This window comes from Toxorhynchites rutilus, chromosome 3 (genome assembly GCF_029784135.1).
Source record: "Toxorhynchites rutilus septentrionalis strain SRP chromosome 3, ASM2978413v1, whole genome shotgun sequence".
Classification (NCBI taxonomy): domain Eukaryota; kingdom Metazoa; phylum Arthropoda; class Insecta; order Diptera; family Culicidae; genus Toxorhynchites; species Toxorhynchites rutilus.
Window position 1 is genome coordinate 90,384,004 of NC_073746.1, and position 21,628 is coordinate 90,405,631.

Consider the following 21,628-nt stretch of genomic DNA (forward strand, 5'->3'; position numbering starts at 1 on the left):
CCAGATCCGCAACAGTCATATCAGCATCCGATTTAACGACTGAGTTACTACGTAGTCGTACTTGTTTCTCTGCCATGGCGGGATATAACGTATACACCACCACTAAAACACTAATCGATGTCTTATTGTCAAGCGCACGTATGCCTTCTAGCAAAAACTCGGAATTAATTTTTGCACTTTTATGGATATATCACAGATAAAACGATTCTAAATCGACACTTTTCCAATCAGCAGAACTTTTTTTACGTTTTACCAGTCTCTGTGGATTTTTACGTGGGAAAAAAAACAACTATTATACTGTATGCACCGCAGCAACAAATTTTACGTGCGCTTCATTCTACGTTTGTCTTTTTGTCTGTACATCTTTGCAATATCTGCTACTAGCACGTCGTTGTGCGTCTTGAAATCAATTAGCAGATCAAATAAGTCCTTTTGAATGGTTGGTCCCACGATTTGTATATCGTTCAGGGATACTCCGGTTGACGTCTTTGCACTTGCGTCGAACACCACCCTAACCTTGGTGGATGTTGAATCTGGTTTCACCACACACGAGTGAGGGATGAAATACTTTACTTTGTGAAAGTCTTCTGTGGTGACTGGTACCATATGTCCCAGTGTTTCATATTCATTCATGAATGCCCTGTACTCTTTGTACAGGTCTGCATTCCGCTTGAGCCTTTGCTCAAGCGATGTGAATCTTCTATATGCTTGTTGATAAGAGTCGCCTAACGATGACGGCTCCCCCCGTAGGGGCATTCGTGTAATGTATCTCCCGTCGGGAGCGATCTCTAACGTTGTGCGGAAGTGACTTTCCGCCTCGCATTCGTCATGTTGCTTTGGTTCCCAGTCTTGAAAGCACGCTTCTTCAAGACGCCAAAACTTCTCTATGAGTTTGGCCATTTCGTCCTGTGGGAATTCGAATTCATTTCTGCTACACCTTGTAGCAGACAATACAGTGGTTGATGGGCTGCTGTGACGTAGCGTCCCACATGCAATCCAGCCCAAGCTGGACTCTTGATACGTAAGACCGTTGGCTACGCTAAGCCGGCCTGGCATTAGAATTTTGAAAAATATTCTCGCTCCGAGGAGAATGTCGATTTCATTCGATCTGTAAAACTGGGGATCGGCAAGGTGCAATTGTTCTGGTATCCGTATACCCTTTTCATCAATAGCTGTGCTTGGTTGATCGTCCAATATCTTTGGCACTATGATCAATTCTAAACTTTCATTGTAGTTGCTTGCGTGAGAGGCTATCACAGTTTTGATACCCCTTTTAACATGTGCTTGTCCGCTAACTCCTTTAATGGTTACGTTTACCGAGTGTTGCGGAATTCCTAGGCTTCGAGCAGCCTTTTCTGTGATTGTTTCTACTTGACTCCCTGAATCAAGTAGACATCGAAGAGGGTGCCATTTCTGCTCACCCTTAACATGAATTATGGCTGTGCCCAGAAAGACGTATTCTTCCTGAGCTAGTCATTTCGTTGAACTTGCTTGTGCTTGATTGACATCCTTCTCGGGATGCAATTGTTGGATCTCGTCCCCCTTGGGAGAGTCTCCACGATGAAGTAGTGTATGATGCTTCGTGCTGCATATTTGGCATTTCCGTTGTGATTTGCACTCCTTCGTTGAGTGCCCAGGTATGAGGCAATTAAAGCAGTGCCTCCCTGCTTTGATAGTTTCCCATCGTTCTGGGATGCTCATTTTCGTGAATTTAGGACACGTAAATGCTGTGTGTCCTTCATTGTGACAAACGTAGCACCGCTGTGCTTCCCTTTTGTCTTTGGTGGTCGCAGCTTTGCCTTCGATTGCTGCTACGACTTTCGGCTGGGGTCGATGACTAGAGTGTGCCGTTTCGGCAGCCACTTTGCAAGTCATCTGGTTAGCCAGCCGCTCTAATTCTATTTTGAATTCGCTCCAAACATAAATGCGCTGGAGGTCCAACTTTTCTTCAATCTTAGAAAGTGTTGATTCATCCAATCGTTCTTTCACTAAGCATATTAGTAACCCATTGGCGATGCAATCTGGTTCGCCAGGTTGTTCATTTGCTATTTGTCGAGTGGCGGACAATAGTGTATCGACAGCGTCGATCAGTCCTAGTATCGCTCTTTGCGATGCCTTATGTATCCTTTTAATTTTCAGCAGAGTGTAAAAGTAACCTTCATATGCGATTCGTTTCTTGTAGAATCTTGCTTCCAGTTTGGCCCAGGCTTCAGTGAAAGGCACTCCTGAATTCTCGAGTGCTTCGCAGGAGTTACGAGCGGGCTCGTATTCTAAACATTTCGCCAGGAAAGCGTATTTGCTTGCATCCTCGTTTAGGGTCGCAATCCGCTTCTCAAAGCGGGCTTTAAACGATAGCCACTCGGTGGCTGACCCACGGAACTTCGGGAGCTCCAATCGGGGTAAATAATCGGCCTTGCTATTGCCGGTGATCATTGTTTGATCCAGTACTTGCCTTGAACCTTCATCCTGACTCGGTTCATTCGTCTGTGATTGCGCATGCCGTATTCTCTTTGCCAAACTGGCTCTGGACTTGATATATGCGGGGAGGAGAGCATCCCGTCTCTTGGAGGGCCCCGTTTGGCCCTCAATTTTCAGTATCACTGCACAAGCTTGATCGTACAAGCTTGTTAGTACTTCTTGTTGCACTAGTAATGTTTCGACTTCGTCGTCGTCTTCTGCTAATTTGCATGCGTCTTTGATAATCGGAGCAATGCTTTGCTCCAGTGCCGTTAGCTGCTTTTTCCAGCTTTCAACGGCATCGTCCTCGTTTGTCGTCATGTTTATTTGATTTGATAATTACTAACCGCTTTACTTGTTTGATTGACTCAAATACTTAGCTGGGTCATTGATTATGCTCCAGTCTAAATAGTCGGCTATGGCTTCGGCCGATCTATTTAGTTCAGTGGTAAATCTGCTTTCGTATCTGTTTATAACCGCGGCTCCTGCCGCCAAGTTGAACATGTGCGATATTATCAGTTTTATCGCTGCAGCTTCTTCCCGCGTACGACGCGGGTCCTGTTTCAAATTCTCCTCCGTATCCCTCATATACATGTAGCACATGGAATACAGTAGGTCGTTGGAATGTCGAGAATTCATCTTTACAAATTTTTCACATCAGTCACAATAATTCGTGTTTATCACACATCTTCCACGCAGTTGCACACCGTGCTTCGCTCACGGGCGAAGTTTACTTATTGATCACACAGTCACGCAGTGTCATGTTATGATTCCCGCGAATGGGAAATTCACGTTGTCAATTTTCAGCCACACAGTGGCGCATTGTAATAACTATGCAGTGGCGCAGCATACTTCCCGCGAGTAGGAAGTTCACTTTGTTAATTTTTAGCCACGCAGTGGCACACCATACTTCCCGCGAATGGGAGATTCATTTTCTTGGTTTCAGCCACTTAATGGCGCAACATCTTCCGTGCGCTGAGACAATGTCACTTCACTTTCCGATTATACAGCCATGCAATGGCATCACTTTTTCGCGCGCGGAGAGAATGTCACTTCACTTATCAGAATCGATTACTTTCGCGAGTCCGTGATCGCTCGAAGTGCGATCACGTCGGGGTCACCAAATGTTGTTCGTTAAAATTAAGATGTTAGTATTGGGCCATAGTGGCCCAACACGGCTTTCGGACTAAGTACTAACTCCTTCACGGTCGGTTTTAGACTGAACTGTATTTCCTTAAATTTTACATTGCTTAGGTCACTTGGGTGTTTCTTGTTTCTCCATGTCAGCACAAAATGTGCGTTTGATTATACAGCGTTCGCATTATTTTGATTATACAGCATTCACACTATCGAGTCGGATCCTCCGCTGCGCCCCTTCCAGTTCGCGCAGTCGTTTCGTGTTTCTCCTCCAATGGTAGTAAATGATGGCGATCACCATCGCCACGATGAATGCCCCGTCTATGGAATATGATGCGACGTCGTGCATCGATATGGTATTCTCGATCTTATCGCTGCCGAACATTATACTTGTTTTTAATTGTCGCGTTTTCTTGGAACTCGTAATGTTCCCTACATTGTGGCGCATTTTATTGCATCGAGGAGGGTCTTAATCGCTGACCCAAGCACTCGAGCGTGTGAAACCACTTCGTTTGGAATTTCGGGTCTCGCTATTATCAGCGGAAATTTGCATTGTCAATTTTTTCATAGGGTCGTCACCCAATCTGATTTCGTGTACTTCCAGTGGGTATATTTTTTTTAGATTTTACTCGCTAATTGCTCTGTGGAGAAAGAACAACAAATAACATGTTTGCATACAATTCTGACGTTAGGCGCAACAATAGAGATGGTCAAACCGTTCGCAAACAGTTCGAAAGAACGAGTTCGCCAAGAAAAGTGAACGAACGATCATTCGTCAATCAGAACGAACTTTTTTTTTATATATTAATCCTTTTATTTTTATATGCTTAAATAAGTTATATTAAATAAGGCTTACATAAGTTTAAAGGAGCCAAACTCCAAACTATATTCTTACTAGAATATGATAACATGTTTCCTTAAGGGGGTATTCTAGTGTAGAGACACGAATTTCGGACGTTTTTTCGATTTCCGTAATCATAAAACAAATAATATTTTTACTATCCATTATATAATTATTTGTTCATCCATCTTCTAACAATAAAACAAAAATTGAACGGAGAAAAAATATTCATAACTAGAACAGTTAAGAGCTAATGAAGTGCGAGAGTTCAAAAATCGTTTTGTCATGGCGTACACGATTCCAGCCCTTCTGGTGATCTGAAACAAAAAAAAATTAAACAGATTCTGAATCAGTAAAGATGCCGCTATCGCATGAACCTCAAACAAGTCAAAAACATCTTTTTTGACAAAATGGCGGCTGCTTGAAAAAGCAAAATGCTGTTCAAAGCGTGTTTTATTACGTCTCTAGATTTTTTTTAAATAGTCAAATTTAAAAAATATCATTTTTTAGAGGTTCATGCGATACACCCAAACTGTATTCATTTAAATTCGACATGAATCGGTTCAGCAGAACGTGCCGTACCAGGTTAGATACCGCACCACTAAAAGGGCTCTAACTCGGTTAATAATAGGATTTTCGATAAGTCCTTTCTAGGGTATATTCTTGAATGCGTAAACTACAGAAATATGAAGGAAAAATTGTTTTTTTTTTAATTTCCAGACTAGAATTATGTCTAAATTCTAAGGGTAATGATTGAGGGGCTCAAAAGAAAAGGGACGTAAGTGACTTGATCGATTTCTCTTCATCAACTTTTTTCTTTAGTTAATAACTCAACTGCAAAACGCTCCAATTTGAGTTTGAGATAGATGAGATAGAGATATGAGATAGATTTCGATAGATGAGGTTCTGACCTATCTTCCATATTGTCAAATACAGCTCGGAATGTGTTTTGCAGGTATCGCTGGACGGAACGGATGAATATGATGTGCAATTCCAAATGAAATCGAACTAAAATTACCGTTTTTTAAAACATATACTTCGGATTCGAACGAAAGTTTGTATTCCATTTGGGTTGGAGGAAATGTAAGTTTTCCACAGCATTTGGAATTTTTTTGACTCAAGTGTAACTTTTGAATAGGGCGTATCGATTTTAGTAAGAGAAATCATTGATAATTTATATCTCAAAAACTATGAGTCGTATCGAAATAGTGTCTTAGAAAGAATTATAGAGTATTGATGTTTAAACGTGAAAAAAAATACACTGAGAAAAAAAAATAGTACTCTTTTTTATATTTACAAGAAAACTTTTATTTGCAATGTCTTAAATGTGAATTTTTTATTTTTTTTAAATTTTTTCATATAAAATGGAAGTCATGTGGAAAATTTTATTCTTTTTGACGAACTTTGTAGAACATCGAATTTTTATGAATTTTTGAAACTTCGAATTTTTGTATGTTAACAATCATTTTTAGCCACAAATTATGAATTCTGATGTGATATAAAACAGAGAAGCTCTGTATCAATCTCCATCTGAATGCAGTCAAATTCAAGATATATAAAAAAAAATTTCTAATTTATTGTCTTTTTTATAGTAAATAGGCCCTTTTAATACGTTTGTCGTGTTTCACCGCCATGTTCAAGAAATTTTATGAATTTGCCAACGTTCCGTTTTTCGAACACTCAATTTTCCCGGCTGTTATTTTGCTGTAGGTGGCTCAATCAAATGATTTTTGCCCTACATCACAATGTGTATTCTTTTATCAAAGTAATACTGTAGAAAAGTTCACATATTTTTGTGACTTATTTTTTTTTCAATGAAATTAAAAACAACTTCGTGACGTACTTGCTTTAAATCGAATTCATTGCCTAATAAAATTATACAAAATTGAGGACATTGATGATAGGTGGCAGCCAATAAATTAAGCTATATTTTAGTGCAAACAAAATCCCATTTAGTTGCTTTCTAAAGACATTATCAACAACGCTACACAAGCCTGTCTCCAAGAATAATAAGAAGAAGCTCGCTGTATGAAAGTGTGGAACACAATAAAACATAATACACGTAAAATAATTTGCTCATTCTTCGTGAGGACACCGACTGGACAATATCGTTGTTGGACGAACTGGCGGCGAGGGATCGAAAGCGCTGACTGACTGGGATTGACAGTTACAACATAAGAAAATAAAAAAAATATATATATGAATGTAAAATAACTTTTCTATATCTAATATGTAATATGTTATATAGTTAATACAGTGTCGACGTATGGTAGCGATATCCGTTTAGGGAAGCATATTATTCTCTATCAGTTTACCAAAGACAGTGTTCAAAAAAAATTAGAATTTAAATTTTTACTACTGAAGACATCTGAAATTAAAACAGAAAAAAATATTGAAGCTTGATGAAACTGTTTTGAATAATAGAATCAACAAATATACAGGGTTTTCCAACTTTAAATTCCGAAAGTAAATTGAAATAAAACACACTTAGAATTCGAATTTCGATGAAACTTTTATTTCAAATTAAAGTTTGGTTTATGCCATTATGTGTGAAATACAACATCATTCAAATGTCCACCTAGGGCTTCCTCGCACACCTTGATCCGGAACAGGTAATTTTCGATGACTTTTCGGCGGTATCTCGGTCATAACTTCACGAATGTTGTCTTTCAAATGTTCAAGAGTTTGCGGAAAGTTGGCATAGACACGGTCTTTCGCATAACCCCACAAAAAAAAGTCTAGCGTGTTCAAATCGCATGATTTGGACGGCCAATTGGCATCAATAAAACGCGAAATTCTGCGTCCCTCAAATTTCGTTCGCAATATGGCCATGTTCGGTCGTGTTGTGTGGCACGTGGCGCCGTCCTGCTGAAACCACATGTCATCCGTATCCATATCTTCAATTTGTGGCAAAAAAATCGGTTAACATGCGGCCATAGCGCTCACCATTCACAGTTACCGTCTCATTTTCAAAGAAATACGGCCCGATGACTCCACCAGACCATAATGCGCACCAAACAGTGACTTTTGGCGGGCGCAATGGCCTCTCAACAATAACGTGTGGATTTTCTGAGCCCCATATACGAAAATTTTGGGTGTTCACATAGCCACCGAGCTCGAAATGTGCCTCATCGCTGAAGAAAATTTGATGCGAAAATTCAGCATTTTGCTGCTGTTGTTAGTTCACCCAATCGACGTATGCCCGACGCATTCCATGGTCACCACGCTCTAATTTTTGTACCAGTTGGACTTTATATGGATGTAGGTGCAAGTCCAAATGCAAAATTCGCCACAATGATGTGTTTGACAAGCCCAATTGCTGAGCACGCCGTGGAATCGAAACATTCGGGTCATCCTCCACACATCCTCCACGCAACAGCAGCAATATTTTCGGCCGAACGCACATTACGATGATGCACAGGTTTCACAATATCCGCTACGGATCCAGTTTGTTCGAATTTACGCACTACATTAGCGATTGTGTGCTCTCTGGGCCGTCCATGACAACCAAAATCCGTCCGTAATGCTCGAAAAACATTTGCCGGTTTTTCATCATTTTTATAGTATAATTTAACAAAATTAACACGTAGTGCAATGCTAATCGATCCATATTGTAAAATGGCAGACATTCAATTAAGAATATGACGCTTTGGTTGACAGCTATGTAAAACGGTTGTCAGCGCAGGGCTGTATACTTTCGGAAGCCCGAAATGGAAAAACCTGTATAAACAAATCGGTTGAAAGATCTTTTTCACCAGTCCCAAAACTTAATTGACACACTGTGTATATTGTTTTACTACTTACGCTTGAAATAAACAGTAATTTGTAAAGGAAACAATCCTTTCTCTATTTCATCAGTTTCAAATCAAGAAAAGTCTATGGCCACCTGGAAAAATGTAGAAAATTTAGTTTCAGACTTCCGAATACAAGTTCTAATGAAAGATGTAATATCATAATGAAAATTTCAGATAACAGATACGGATTGTTGATTTGATTTAAGGATTCTGTACTAATCTTACCTTACTTGGTAGAACCATGTTTTCATGATTACATAATCCACCGCAGGAAATTCCCTCGAACGCTTCATATATAATTATAACTACAGGATCGACCGTGTGCATTAACTATTTTTTTATTCATCTTTTTCTAAATTACTTTGAAAATATGAACAAACGCAATTGCGATAGATGATAACAGTTGGAATGTGATATTCTAAGTAACAGATCGACACATATTTGGCAATCATTCAACAAGTATTATATTTTTTCACTTTATTTAAATAATAATAAAATACAATGTTTCTAAATATATCATTGTTTTTTGTTTGGTTTGTAGTAATAAATTTGGAATATCCTAAAATATATTTAATGTATTGTTTCTTTGCATGCTCAAAGTATGTCTTTTTTCTGTTATGTCTTCATTATGTAATTGGTTGGAATTTTGAATGGAAATATTAATTTACGATTTTTGTTTTACTTTATTATTTTCAGAAATTTAATCTCATCATGCTTTGACTATCCTATAATTAATTGTTTTTAAATGTATTCTTTAGTTTTCCATTTTCTCTTCGGTTAGGAATGATGATTAAGTGAAGCGATTCAATACTTGATACTACTAGGAATAGAGTGGTCAGGGAAAAAATGCATTCATCTTAAAGCTGTCGCAGCACCAGAAGAAAGAAAAAAACACCTTCAACAAATGCTTACATTAGTTTGCGTTTACACGATGCAACAAAACAAGCGTTTACAACATTCTAGCCGAAAAAGGCAATATTTACGCTTCGAAAAAATCGTTTCTCTTTCTCGCGGAACACACAAAAAAAGCTGGCTACAACTGTGAGTGAATGTATGATTCGGGTCTTCTTTTTAATTTGTTGCTTATGTTTAAAGTCTGTTTCATCAAGTTACATTCATTTAAAATCGTTTTTTGGTTCGGTAGTAGAGGGATAAAGACAAACTGATTAAATGGTTCGGACGAAGGATCCAAGTATAACATTTTTTCCACTTTCCTCGCTTAGTTTTCGACAGACAATTTACAGCACGATGATGCGAAAGCTCTTATGTGTTGCTATAGTTGCCGGGTAAAGTTTCCCCGCCCGCAATCGGAAACAAACCGTGACACGGAGGCGGTGGGAAACATTACCTTCTGCTAGCAGAAGTTTGTCATGACAGTTTACAATTAAACTTTTCTCCTCAGGACCGTCATCATGAACAACGCTTTCAGTCGCCTCTCTTGCAGGTGATATCGGTTTTATGTTTGTTACTAAACTAGTTTTGGAAAACGGAAGGCGGCAAAAAAACTCGCCCTCTGCCATTTTCCAATATTGCACTAAGTCGCTGCCCTCAGTAATGGCATATTCCCAATCCGATTCTTATTGTCTAATAGTGGTAAGTTGGTAAGCAGCTGAATGTTTCGAGTTTGTAAATATGTCGGTGTCGATTACTGATATGGCTCGAGAAATTATCGGAACTTATTGTAAGCGTAATTTTGACTTAACATATTTTGTTTTCCTAAGAAAATTTATCTAACTATCCGAACTAATTTTCATGAATGTTGATTCGATTTTTATGTTGTTACGTTAGTTTCATAGAGAATCATGGTGCCCAAAATCATTTCCACTGCTAAATTATTCAAAGTAATTGTTTCTGTGTGGAATTGAGTGCTCCTCGCTGGGTACAAATGCTGAATAATCCTCAACAGGGTTCGTCAAATATATCTTTAATGAGATTCCGCTCCGCTGGGAACAGTTTCTTGTCCTCTTTAGAATTCATATTATGTTCTTTTTAACATTCTCCTCAGTTCACAGTTAAATTATTAACGTTTGTTTATAGAGTACCTCACTTTGGAATCAGGGTGTAAATGAAAAAAAATGAAATCAAATAAAATATTATCAGCAGTCAACCTCCTTTCTATATTTTACTTCTCTGGGTTTTGTAAATATTTGTCGAGGAAATACTGAGTCAATCAGAGGTCCTTCTACGCTAGTATCAACTACCCAGTACTCGTCTCCTACTTATTTATATTTCCAGTTGATGATGCTTTATATGCTCTTCAGATACCCGTGATTCTTTTGATCTTTTCTTCTCGAATAGAATTCTCGTGCTACAGTTTCACCAACTAGTTTATCTTGTCCTCACCTGTCCTAACTGAATCACCAACATCGTAAATCCCCCTGCAAAGAACGATGCTTCCATTATTCGCGCCATAACCCCAAACTGACCGATTATTAGTGTGTGGATCACAAATTTATCACCAAAGCTGCACATAAACGATTCATCCTTTTTTCTCTTTCCTTCGAACGATTATTCAAAGACCCACACAAAAGGATTTCCTTTTTTTCCAGGAACATCAACTAGGAGCGACTAGTTCGTATATTTCAAACAATTTGCTTCGAGAAGTATATCCTGTATTGTTTCCTTTCGCCCTCGTAAATCATTTCCATAAAAATCCCTACCTTTGGTTCTTTTTTTCCCTCGTTTGGATGATTTTTTGCGGTCAAACTTAGATCGCCGTGAAAAAAGTGTTGTTGGAATATTATTTCGCATGAATGGTGTTGCTTGGAAAGGATTTAAACAGTCAACAGGATTCGAACGGACCGGGGCGATTGTGAGGTAGTTAGTGGATGGGTGTGTCCGTGTATTGGGTGTGAATACATAATCTTTGGCAGAAGCTGAAGGATGATCGAGTTTTAAACGATGTTTTCAATTCGACTGAAATCCTTTCTAATCGGTCCGACAACGGTTCGATCTCCGGAGAAAACTCCCAGGGGATCCAACTCAAATCATTGGGAAATTTTCTGAGTGCACTTGAATGAAGTGTGTATGTGCTGATGAGTGTGTGCTGTGGCTGTGAACCATCGAAACGAACGAGATGACAGAGTCATTTTTCCGTTTGCTCTTTTAGCAGATCCGTTTTATTGTTGCAGTGTTCCCTGATAGAAAGTGTGTCATTGGAGTGCACATGTTTCTGTAGATTTTTCTGAATCCTAGATGATGATGAACAGTGAATAAAGCGATGATTTAGGGCAGGGTTGGTACGAGTGTGAAAAGTTTCCTCATTACGTAGTGAGACTCGCTTGATGTAATGATAAATTTAGTTATTTGTTGACGATTTTCTTTGCTAGTCATGTGGGAATCGTGACTGTAATCCTGCAATAACGGAATTCATGATGTCTAAAGCCAACCGGAACTGTAATTGATGTAATTCCGGTGGGACTTCGTCTAATGATATTGGTTATATAACGTGAGAAAGCTCGGTAGCATATGGCACAAAGTATGGACATCCCGTATTATAGAAGATGCAATAAAATCACTCCTGACAATAATTTTATCGTTGATAGTATCTGTTCAAAATGTACCGGCGAGCAAAATAAAACGAAACTGTTGACTCGAAATCAATAAGTTCTAAGAAGTTTTTGTACAACGCCGAAATTTCTGATTGAATTTGGTATTTAGGTTTTACCAATGTTAAGCTAGCTCCATTTTGTCAAATATTAAAAATAGCTCCCTAAAAATTGAAAATTAAAATTTCTTTGGTAACTCAATCAATGAATCAGAATCAATGAAAAATAACATTTATGCACAAGAATCAATTTATGTTCGATGAAGTGTAAACATGAATGGGTTATGCACTCGACAAAAGATTAAAGGAACAAAGTCGAAATTTTTGGTTGATGCTTTAAATGCTGTAATTTCGTGAAAAATCATTGCGAGGAGATGGGATGTACATTGTTTTAAAGTTTGACCTTTCAAGTATGATTTAAGATTGCAAGGTGTGATGATACTCACAAATATACATACGCATTCCCACATACACACATACTCCTTACTCACAAACTCACGAAGGGACTGGACCGTTCGTTCCGAGAGTTCGCATAGTGTTTTGTACTTCTGGTACAATTTGCGATGGAGTGCTCTTCTAATTTACTCCAAACTTTGATCGATCAGCTAAAAAAATGAAAAAAAAACTTCCACAGGGGTTTTGACACTAGGTTGAAAATTTTCCTGTAGACATTGGAACTTAATGCAATATTTGCAGAATTACAGAAGATTTTCGAAGCACTACAGACAAAATTATTTTGACACTTTTTTAAATCGATGCAAAAAAATCATTTTTTTTTTCGTCAAAGCAACAAATTAACCTTGTAAGGGAAAAGGGGGAAATTTGGACCACCTAAGCAAATCGCCTAATATTTCCAAACCAATACGGTCTAAATATAAAATGACACATTGTATACTAAGCTACACTTATTTTCTCTCAATTAATAATGTTTAATCATTATAACAAGCTTCAAATTACCAAATATATCATATAATAAAAGAGATGATTTTTGGACATTAAAATTTGATGCGGGGTGATTTGGTCCAGTGTGTGTTTCATCGAAAAAAACATACTTATGTTTATGTATAGTATTTTGGAATAATGTTACAATCAGTAACAGTGTTCTGGGATCGATACCAGGTGTCTTGGTTAGATTCCAGATCAGAAAAATTGGATTGAGACCATCTCGAATTCTATATGGATCTTTTCACTGTTGTTCGAGCATTTTCAAACACTTTCGATGCATGGTGAAAGAAAATCCGTTCTTGATGGCCTGCGTTGCTCTTTCAAGCTCCTCCTTCTTCCAACGTTGTCTGCCCATCCTCTTTTTGTAATTCAGCGGCATCTGGAATCAATTAGACCAAAGAAAAGCCTCAAACCGGTAGGACCAATTCACCCCACAGAAACGTGTCCATGTCACCCCACACAACATGTAAAAATTAAAATGCAATTAATTCCATTTATTGTTATCAAGCTGACAGTTTCGCTGCATCAAATTGTTCCTCTCCTGTAGACGAAGAAAACTTTACTGCACAATAAACGAAGAGTTTGTTTAATCAGCTGGAAAAACCTTAAAACCACGATCGGAAAACTAACATTTTTTGACAATCAAAGTGCCTGTTGTGTTCATGCTACCGTTTCCTTCCACCTGTCGAATTTTACCAAAGTTTTTTTACGTTAGGTACATACGGTTCAACAATAGAAGGAGATGACATTATAAAAAATCCAAGTTGAGCCGTACTTTTCGAGATAAACGGGTGGTCCAAATCACCCCGTATGTCCAACTCACCCCGTGTTACCCTAGAGAATTTATTGGAGTTCTCAAAACTGCCTTCCGATTTTCGGTGCGATAATTATTTATTGAATTTTCTATCACAATGAATTGAAACATATTACCAGAACGTTTTAGGGATCAAATGAAAGCTGGTTGAAAAAGTTATTTGGGTTTGCTGTTGACCTAGTTAACAAACAATTGTGTTAGTCCTAAAATCTTTGAAAAATCAGAAAAAAATAATTTTTTTAGTTCTTCTCGATATTTTTGTGCACTATAGCTACACACTCCAAGATAAAAATGATGTCCATAGATTCTTACAAAACTTCATGCGTTGATTTTTCAAGAAGTTACACCATTCCAAAAATCACCTAAAAATTTCGAATTCGCACTCTGTTCCTATAACTTCTTTGTCAAGTGTATATCTAAATAAAAATACTTTTATTTTCCGTAGAACTTTCTAAAATTTCTATATCTTGACAACTAAACATCCTCCGGTCAAAATGACCGGTTTGGTGGAAATAAGTATATAACAACTGTTGTTTTTTTTTGCCGAGTGTGTTTTGGAATTGACATGAATGTCTCTCCCGATCTTGGAATCTGAGTATACTGACTCTCTTTATTCTGGGTATCTTGCAAATCAAGTTCAGTACCAAAGTGTCATCGCCCTGAATATATAGAATCTCCATAAATTCAAGAGATAAAATCTGTAAAACAAAAATGGCAATAAATCACCCGGACAAAGATCCGAATAGTCAAAGTGTCGCAAATAAATTTGCATTTGTCGTGTTTGTCGTGCAGGTTTGAAGACATCTCTTCATTTTGAAGACATTTGACTTACTGTGAAGACATTTGAAGTTGTGAATACATTTTGAAGACACTATGAAGTATGTGAAGACATTTCAGTATGATAGTGTATGTGGATTTTTGGAGGATACTTTTCCCATAAAATTCTTACTATCGACCGAAAATATCGTCGAAAGAAGTAAGGCTTTTGTCTCAGTATCATCCGCTCGCATTTTTATCAGTGTTATATTTTTAATTTTATCCTAAGTGATCAAAGGAGACTTTTGTCTCGGTGTCATTCACTCGCTTTTTTCACGATCACTTAATAAATCGAAGGTTTACCCGTTACAAACCGTTTCAATAATTAATTTTATGGATATGGCTAGAGTTACAACGAAAACTCCAAAGCAGCAATAAACTAATTCAGTTATTTATAAAAAATATTTGACAAATGAGAGTCATCCATTCTATTTTTGCACTTTGATTTTTCGTGCATTCCAGCCTGATATAACTCTTTTAACAGTTCCGATTTTGTGGAAGAATTGGGCGATATTCACTCAATATACGGTTTATCAAGTCAATCATCATTTCTAAACTAATAAAATTTAGTTTAGTTAGTTTAGTTGCGCAACATATCCTTTGTTCATATTTATTGAAATAAACAAACAAACATTGTATTCAGTGCCGAAAATATTCACGTTCACGACACTCAAATACGGCGAATTTCAGCCTGCCTTGTATTGATAACCTAGTGCTCAAGCGAGAGTCGATAAATATGAACACTATCAATGAGCACAAGTGTAATGAACATCAACATCAGCTTGCCGTGAAGTTCACTTTCCATTTGCATCTTCATTTTCGTCATGATATTCGTAACGTAAAAGTTGAAAATCATTGCGTGTTAGTGAAAATCAAAGCAAGAAATTCAACGTCAACCAATTGAGAGTGAAATCGATTAATGGTATAGCATAGCCATTCATCACACCAAATAATTTTTCTTGGTGATTTCGGCAACAGAATGTATAGATAACTCTTGCTATGTTTCATGAATTTACTCCCGATTGGCCGGAAATGGCATACACCCTTTATTATATGGGCAATGGGTGAGCGGAAAACAAACATAATCTTGTTTTGATTGTTTTGATACGCTCAACACCGAAGAACGGTCAACGCTCAACGAAAACTATTGTTGCCTTTTCCGGATTCCTGGTCCATTCTTTTGTTCTAAATATGGAAATCAAACACGTTTTCAATAAAAATTCACTGCAAGCGATGAAGTTCAACTTAACGTTCGTGATAATCACATGACACTGTTGACAGTAATAAAAGTGCCTGAATGTAGGCTTTCCGAAATTCGTCCATGCTGTTTTCGTTCAATATATCAGACAAAGGTCTCGCGTCTCGACTCATATGTTATACTCATTATGACAGATATGGTGTTGAGTTTCAACAGAAGAGAATTCATACCACACTGGGGAAAAGCTAATTCTTTCATTCGTGAATAAATTTTGATAACTTGTGACACTGGTTGTAATGTCATGACAATGCATTGCGTTTTGGACTGGCAAAAGCGAAGCCTTGCTCGGCATAGAAACCTCAACTAAGTACTAATAAAAATTACTGAATTCTGAAAATAGGATGGGGAGCTCCGTATGAACTGTGTGTGTGGACGATGAATTCCAGATTAGTGTTGTCTCGTTACCATCCGACGTTGCAACTGATGGGCAGTATTTTCTATCCACTATTCGTCTCAGTTAACTACTCGTGAGGTGTTACTATTCAACTTGCATTTCATTTCAATGGTATTGTAACATGAATGGATTAAATTGATGATGATTGGAGACCTACTTTGTAACTTCTAACCCTAGTATCGTTTGTCGAGCTTGTTTAACTACTCCAAATGATCACAGATGGTAACTAGAAAATAAATCACCATTGATCGGAACAGGAAAAGGAAACGATATCAAAACTTACTTCAACGAACACACTCTAATGTACAAGTGTATAATATTTATATTTTAGAGTTCTTATGCAGGCAAGAAAGAGGGGAAAAAACCACTTGAAACAGCAAAGGTGACAGTTGCCGGAATTTACAGGCAAATGTACAAAGCAGATTGTATTTACACGAAGAAAAAGTTTTCATACCCTTTTAGCAATCTTCTCGTTTACACATCAATGTGCACCCCGTCCCCAATTCGTTTACCCTACTCTACTAAGTATAAAAATTTGGCGTTATTCAGTTTTCGTTATTTAACACTCTCTGTTGTCGCAATTATTATCGTTAAACTTACCTGCTTCGCGCTTGCGTTCAGCACTCGAGATGTTTACCTACGGATCACTGAAAAAATGTCGTTGCTTTTTGACTATTGCACGAAAGTATGTGGCGAACGAGTTCAGGATGGTGATTATTTTAGTATACTTCAATTGCCAACTTTTGGGTTTCTGAGTTCATCAAATCGAACCATCACCATCCCGAGAACTTGCAACCACGCCACAGCCACAACATTTCGTTGAATAACTTTATCGCTTGGTGGCACCCGCATCCCTCTGTCTACTGGTTGACGTCCGTATCCACCGCCGGCTCGACACGGATATCGACAACGTCCGCCCCGACGTCTATCGTCATCACTCGCTCGTCGTCGCAGTTCTCCGAAATGGGAAACTGAACCTTATCCGAGTCCCCGTAATTCGGCATGATGATGCAAACGAACGGCCGTCCGGTAACGCTGTCCCGCGGGTGCACCGTTACCGGCAGGTACCGATCGGTTGAACCCTCGACGAATGTGCACAGCCGCTGGAAAACTTCGGGGTAGTGTTTGCGCAGAACGACACCGCGCTGGCGCAGGATGTTCTGAATGTTCTGCGAGACTGCCTCGCGACTTTTTTGTGTTGTTTTGGATAGAATATTGAACGAAAGGATCAACACGTCGGTAGCGTTCTCTTTCTTTGGGAACTGCCGCTCGATGGGGGAATTGCTGATTTCGTTGATAACAGACTTGCACAGCTTCAGCTTGGCACAACGTGATACCAGCTGCCGTTCCCACTTGACCGGAGCGGTGGCATTCCCCGGGGCTTCCGAAACGACACAAATCGCTACGTAGGTCAACATTTTTGAATCCGGCTTGTACTCGGTGCTCAGCTTGAGCAGTTCCGAATACAGCTCCGGGCCCATCTCCGACGGGAGCAAGTCAGGCCAGCGCACGTACGACACTTCACCCAAACACTGAAAACCCTGTTTTATGAAGGAGTCCGCATTCTCAGGACTGCGAAACAGTATTCTAACAACACCTCGTCCTTGCGACAAGTAGCCCCGTCTCGCCAGTCGGCTGAGGTGGCGCAAGGTGTCCGCATCGTCCTTGCAGGTGGACAAAACCAGCCGACAGAGTGCGGAGATTCGCGAGTGCAGACACGCCTTCCGATGTTTCTCCCAGTGAGCCCTCCGGCATTCCCGCGAACAGTACAGATGCGAACAGTTGTGGCAGCTTTTGTAGGACTTCTTCGCCTCGGCAATCGTCGCCGTGGCGTCACATTTCGGATAGCGACACTTCAGGGGTTCCCCGTGGCTCTTGTGGGTCGTGTCGCACGAATCCAACGAGACCCGTCGGCTGTGGTTTTCTTTGCCGGAGCTTGCAGCACTGCTACTGATCGCACCGGAACCACCGCTATCGTTCCGTCTCCGGCCGGCATCACCCTCGCTGCGGCGTCTGATTTGCGCGGGTTCGATCTGGAGCGTGTGATTACTGGAAGCTGTTGGCGTTAGACAGGAGGAATTAGCTAAATCCACTGGGGGGCAGGCAGAGGGACACAAATGTTTTAGTTTGTTTTTGTTGTTGTTGTCGGGGAATGTGGAGGGATATTCGGATTCACGACAATGGGTTTCGGTGGGTTATCGGACGAACGACGGCAGGACGAGATGATATACAGATAGTGATGAAGAGAGAAAAAAGAGAAAAAGAGAAAGAGAGAAAAACAAAGATAACGATACACTGTTCATTTGAGAGTTGGATGCTACAGCAAACCCAGATGCAGGTTGAAATGTTACATCAGGAATCGGGGATCGATGCAGCTAGGGTTTCCACCACCAGTATTATATGTATCATAAGTCATGTTCAAGAAGAACATAGAAACAAAACGAATATACGTAATTATACAACGAGATTCACGGTGTAAAAAGTTTAATTTTGATTAGATACATATTTACATTATAGCGAATCAGCGTCTAAGACGGTTTTTGTTGATCTTATGTGCGAATTTGAATTGGCTATAAATAAGAGTTGAAACGGATATTAGCTAGCTATCCGTTATCCAATTTTACTATCCGGCCGACTACTCAATATTCAGCCGAACAGCGAATGTACCGAATAAATTCAATATTTTCTTATCCACTCTCGAAATAGCATAGCATAGAAACAACATTTATTTATAATTAAAGAGACGAAATTTGATCATTGATATTCATCACTTACCAAAAATATACTTATTATAACTTAGTACTCAAAATTAACTTCAACATCAACTAGGTTGATTGTGGAAGCTCCTTCGAGCAGACCACCAGACCATCAAAAATTGGATTACATTAGAGTGTTTTCCAGTAACACAACCTCGATCCTTTTTTAACCCCTTTCACGTGCGTAATTTTTGCATAACGTCTTATAGCATTTCTCGAACGCAAAACTGAATATTAGCTTATAAATTCAAACTGTTAGCCACCTTAGAAACATAAAGTAACCTATTTGTAAACAATTGACCAAATTATCTCGTTTTCTGAACATCGAGGCCTTTTTCAGTCGAAGGATCCGTGATTCACGTGAATGGTCACAGTCACCAATGTGGAACGAATAAATTTTGTTCAACTAAACTTTGATATATTTATTTCGAATGTGCATTTCAAAATATGAGCACTTTGCAGATGTGTGCGAGTAGAATGATTCCTTCATTTTAATTTTAGTGTATGCTCTCCAGTCCTCGTTAGAAAATGGCGTCCAAGCAGAAGGAGCTATTCTTGAACATTTTGTAAGCGCAATGCAAGAAAAGATGGTCGGGGGACGTAAGTCAACTGTCAGGAAGCTTCATAGGGAGTAACTCTAAGGTCGGAAGCTGCACCGTTGACGAAAAAAGTAGGCAACACCTCTCAATCCGATTTCGGATACGAGTTGAGAGCTTTGCACACAATAATGCTGCGCGCCATGAAAGGTATGCGCCATGAAAGGTACAAGAAGGTGAAAACTACGAATCGCGACGTCAGGCAGGACATGGCGGCCGAACAAAGATCCCAAGGATGCGTACCGAGCTACTCACGAGGTTCTATTGCGTTGTTATGGACGACGTAATGCAAAATCGGACTTGTACAACCAGCATTTGTATGTCAAGGAATGGCCTCATCAAATACTCTGCCCCGTAGAATGATATTGGGTCAGGAAGAACTTGAAGAAGTCGCTGTACTAAACGTAAATAGCTAAAAATAGCGGAAGGCCCGGATGTTTTAATTCGGCAATGCGGAATTTTTAATGGTCTTTTTTTTATACAATATTACATGAAAAAAAATCAATGAATATATATTCAAAATAAACTACACATTTTTCATCGAACAAATTTTGATCGTTCAACCCTATATATACCCAAAAATCAAGTAACAGACTACTTTGAGAAGTCAACCTGGATTGTGGAGATTAAACGTATACATCGACATATTAGATCAGATTCTAGTTATTTACTACTGTGATAATAAAATAAAATTTGCACCATTCCTATGTCTCTACAAAATTCAATGCGAATTGTCTTCTTCTGTCAGCTCATTCAAGGCGCATGTCGATTTTCCCTTCACGACTCCAACGAATTAAAATCTATTAGTTTCTGGTGCATATGTGGATAAAGCACAATTAACAACCTATTATTATCCTTTTCAGTCTTTGTTTGCGTGGAAAACTTCTAGCTCAATGGCGTCTGAATTATCAGTAGGAGAAATCCAGACGAACGGAAAAATTTCCGATATCCCTGTACACTGTTGCCATTTCTTAAGTTTCGAGTCACCATGTAACATGCTGTCAAAACAAACAACAAATCAAAACTGGTCAGTGTGATAATCCATAACTAATGGTTTCTATTTCATGTTGAACTCCTATTATTCCAGACACGTCTTCCCAACTTTGCCAATTACTGTATTTTATCATTTATTCAACGATGTACAATGATATAAATTGCATTCTGAAGATAAGATTGTAGTCTCTACCATCAAAATTCTCTGTTGTTTTTGACATGTAATGAATCTTTAACACACTCTTCTCAGAGCTTTCTTTTTGGCTTTAGTATCCGTTTCGCCGCTACGAGGAACAGGAGAATTGTTCATCAAGTCCAATGTGACTATGAGACAGAGGGATTATAATCCAATGGTGTTTGATTAATTCACATTATTTTCTTTTTTTCTCTACAATGGCACTAACCACTTGGCCTCGGAAACACTATATTCATTTTCATAGATTCTGAGTTAAAACCAGCAGTAGCGTATTGACTTCCTGACTGATTATATTAAACTCTTCTGTTTCTCGATTACGCCTCGTTACCATAGCAGTTCGGCTGAAAAGTTTATAAGGTAACACAGTAAAACTATTTTTTTGTTGAAAAATTCAATATTATTATTCAACATAATTGCCTTCGAGGGCGATACAGCAATTATAGCGATCTTGCAACTTTTCGATACCATTTTTATAGTACTTTTCCGATTTTTCCTCAAAATAGGACTCAGTTTCGGTAATTTGGTAATTTCGGTAAAATTCCGCAGTTGCAATAGCTGGAGCAGAGTCCGGATAACGTTTGTCAAGCCATGCTTTGATTTCACTGTATTTTTTTTTCATCAAAAAAACAATGCTTTATCAATACACGAAATTCGGATTTTTCCATTTTTTTCACAATAACAAAAGTTGCTTCACTCTCAATGCTATAATTCACGAACTAATCGACCGATTGCTGTCAAATTTTGACACGTATCCATTGGAAGATGGTGCTTTGTGTTAGTGAAGTAGATTTTTGCAAGAGGCGTCATCTAGACGTCAACCTTATGAACTTTTCAGCCGAACTGTTATATATGCTATAGTAATATAAGAGCAAACAAAAGACACATTGCAAATAAACACACATTAAAGTTTTTCACATATTTTACCACATACACTGCCCAGACTGAAAAGGATATAGATTTACGTTTATGATCGCCTTTATACCCTTAGAAAACACTTTCCAACTTCATTTTATAATGAAGTGTAATATTATCACGCAGCACCATTGGCTATGTGGACAGCGTGGTCGTGTAAAACAGCCTTGGT

General features: G+C 38.7%; 2 protein-coding genes across 13 annotated transcripts in view; both read right to left on the reverse strand.

Moving 5' to 3' along the window:
* Window positions 1–321: 321 nt before the first annotated feature.
* LOC129773307 (uncharacterized) lies at window positions 322–900 on the reverse strand. Its single transcript, XM_055776908.1, has one exon. The coding sequence runs from the start codon at window positions 898–900 to the stop codon at window positions 322–324; it is 579 nt and encodes a 192-aa protein (XP_055632883.1).
* A 9,375-nt stretch (window positions 901–10,275) lies between these two features.
* The window catches only part of LOC129775866 (uncharacterized), a 407,327-nt gene continuing 395,974 nt past the window's right edge, over window positions 10,276–21,628 (reverse strand). For 8 of the 12 annotated variants that reach the window (XM_055781032.1, XM_055781030.1, XM_055781034.1 and 5 more), the window contains one exon: window positions 10,276–18,095. In XM_055781032.1, the coding sequence (XP_055637007.1) occupies window positions 16,864–18,095 (1,232 nt within the window). In that variant the 3' untranslated portion in view covers window positions 10,276–16,863. The remainder of the gene's footprint in view (window positions 18,096–21,628) is intronic. The other 4 variants (XM_055781033.1, XM_055781031.1, XM_055781037.1 and 1 more) reach the window with 3 other exon arrangements.

What these genes read in the sequence shown, in the direction of transcription:
- LOC129773307 (XM_055776908.1), bottom strand. Translation starts at nt 900, where the DNA reads ATGGCCAAACTCATAGAGAAGTTTTGGCGTCTTGAAGAAGCGTGCTTT.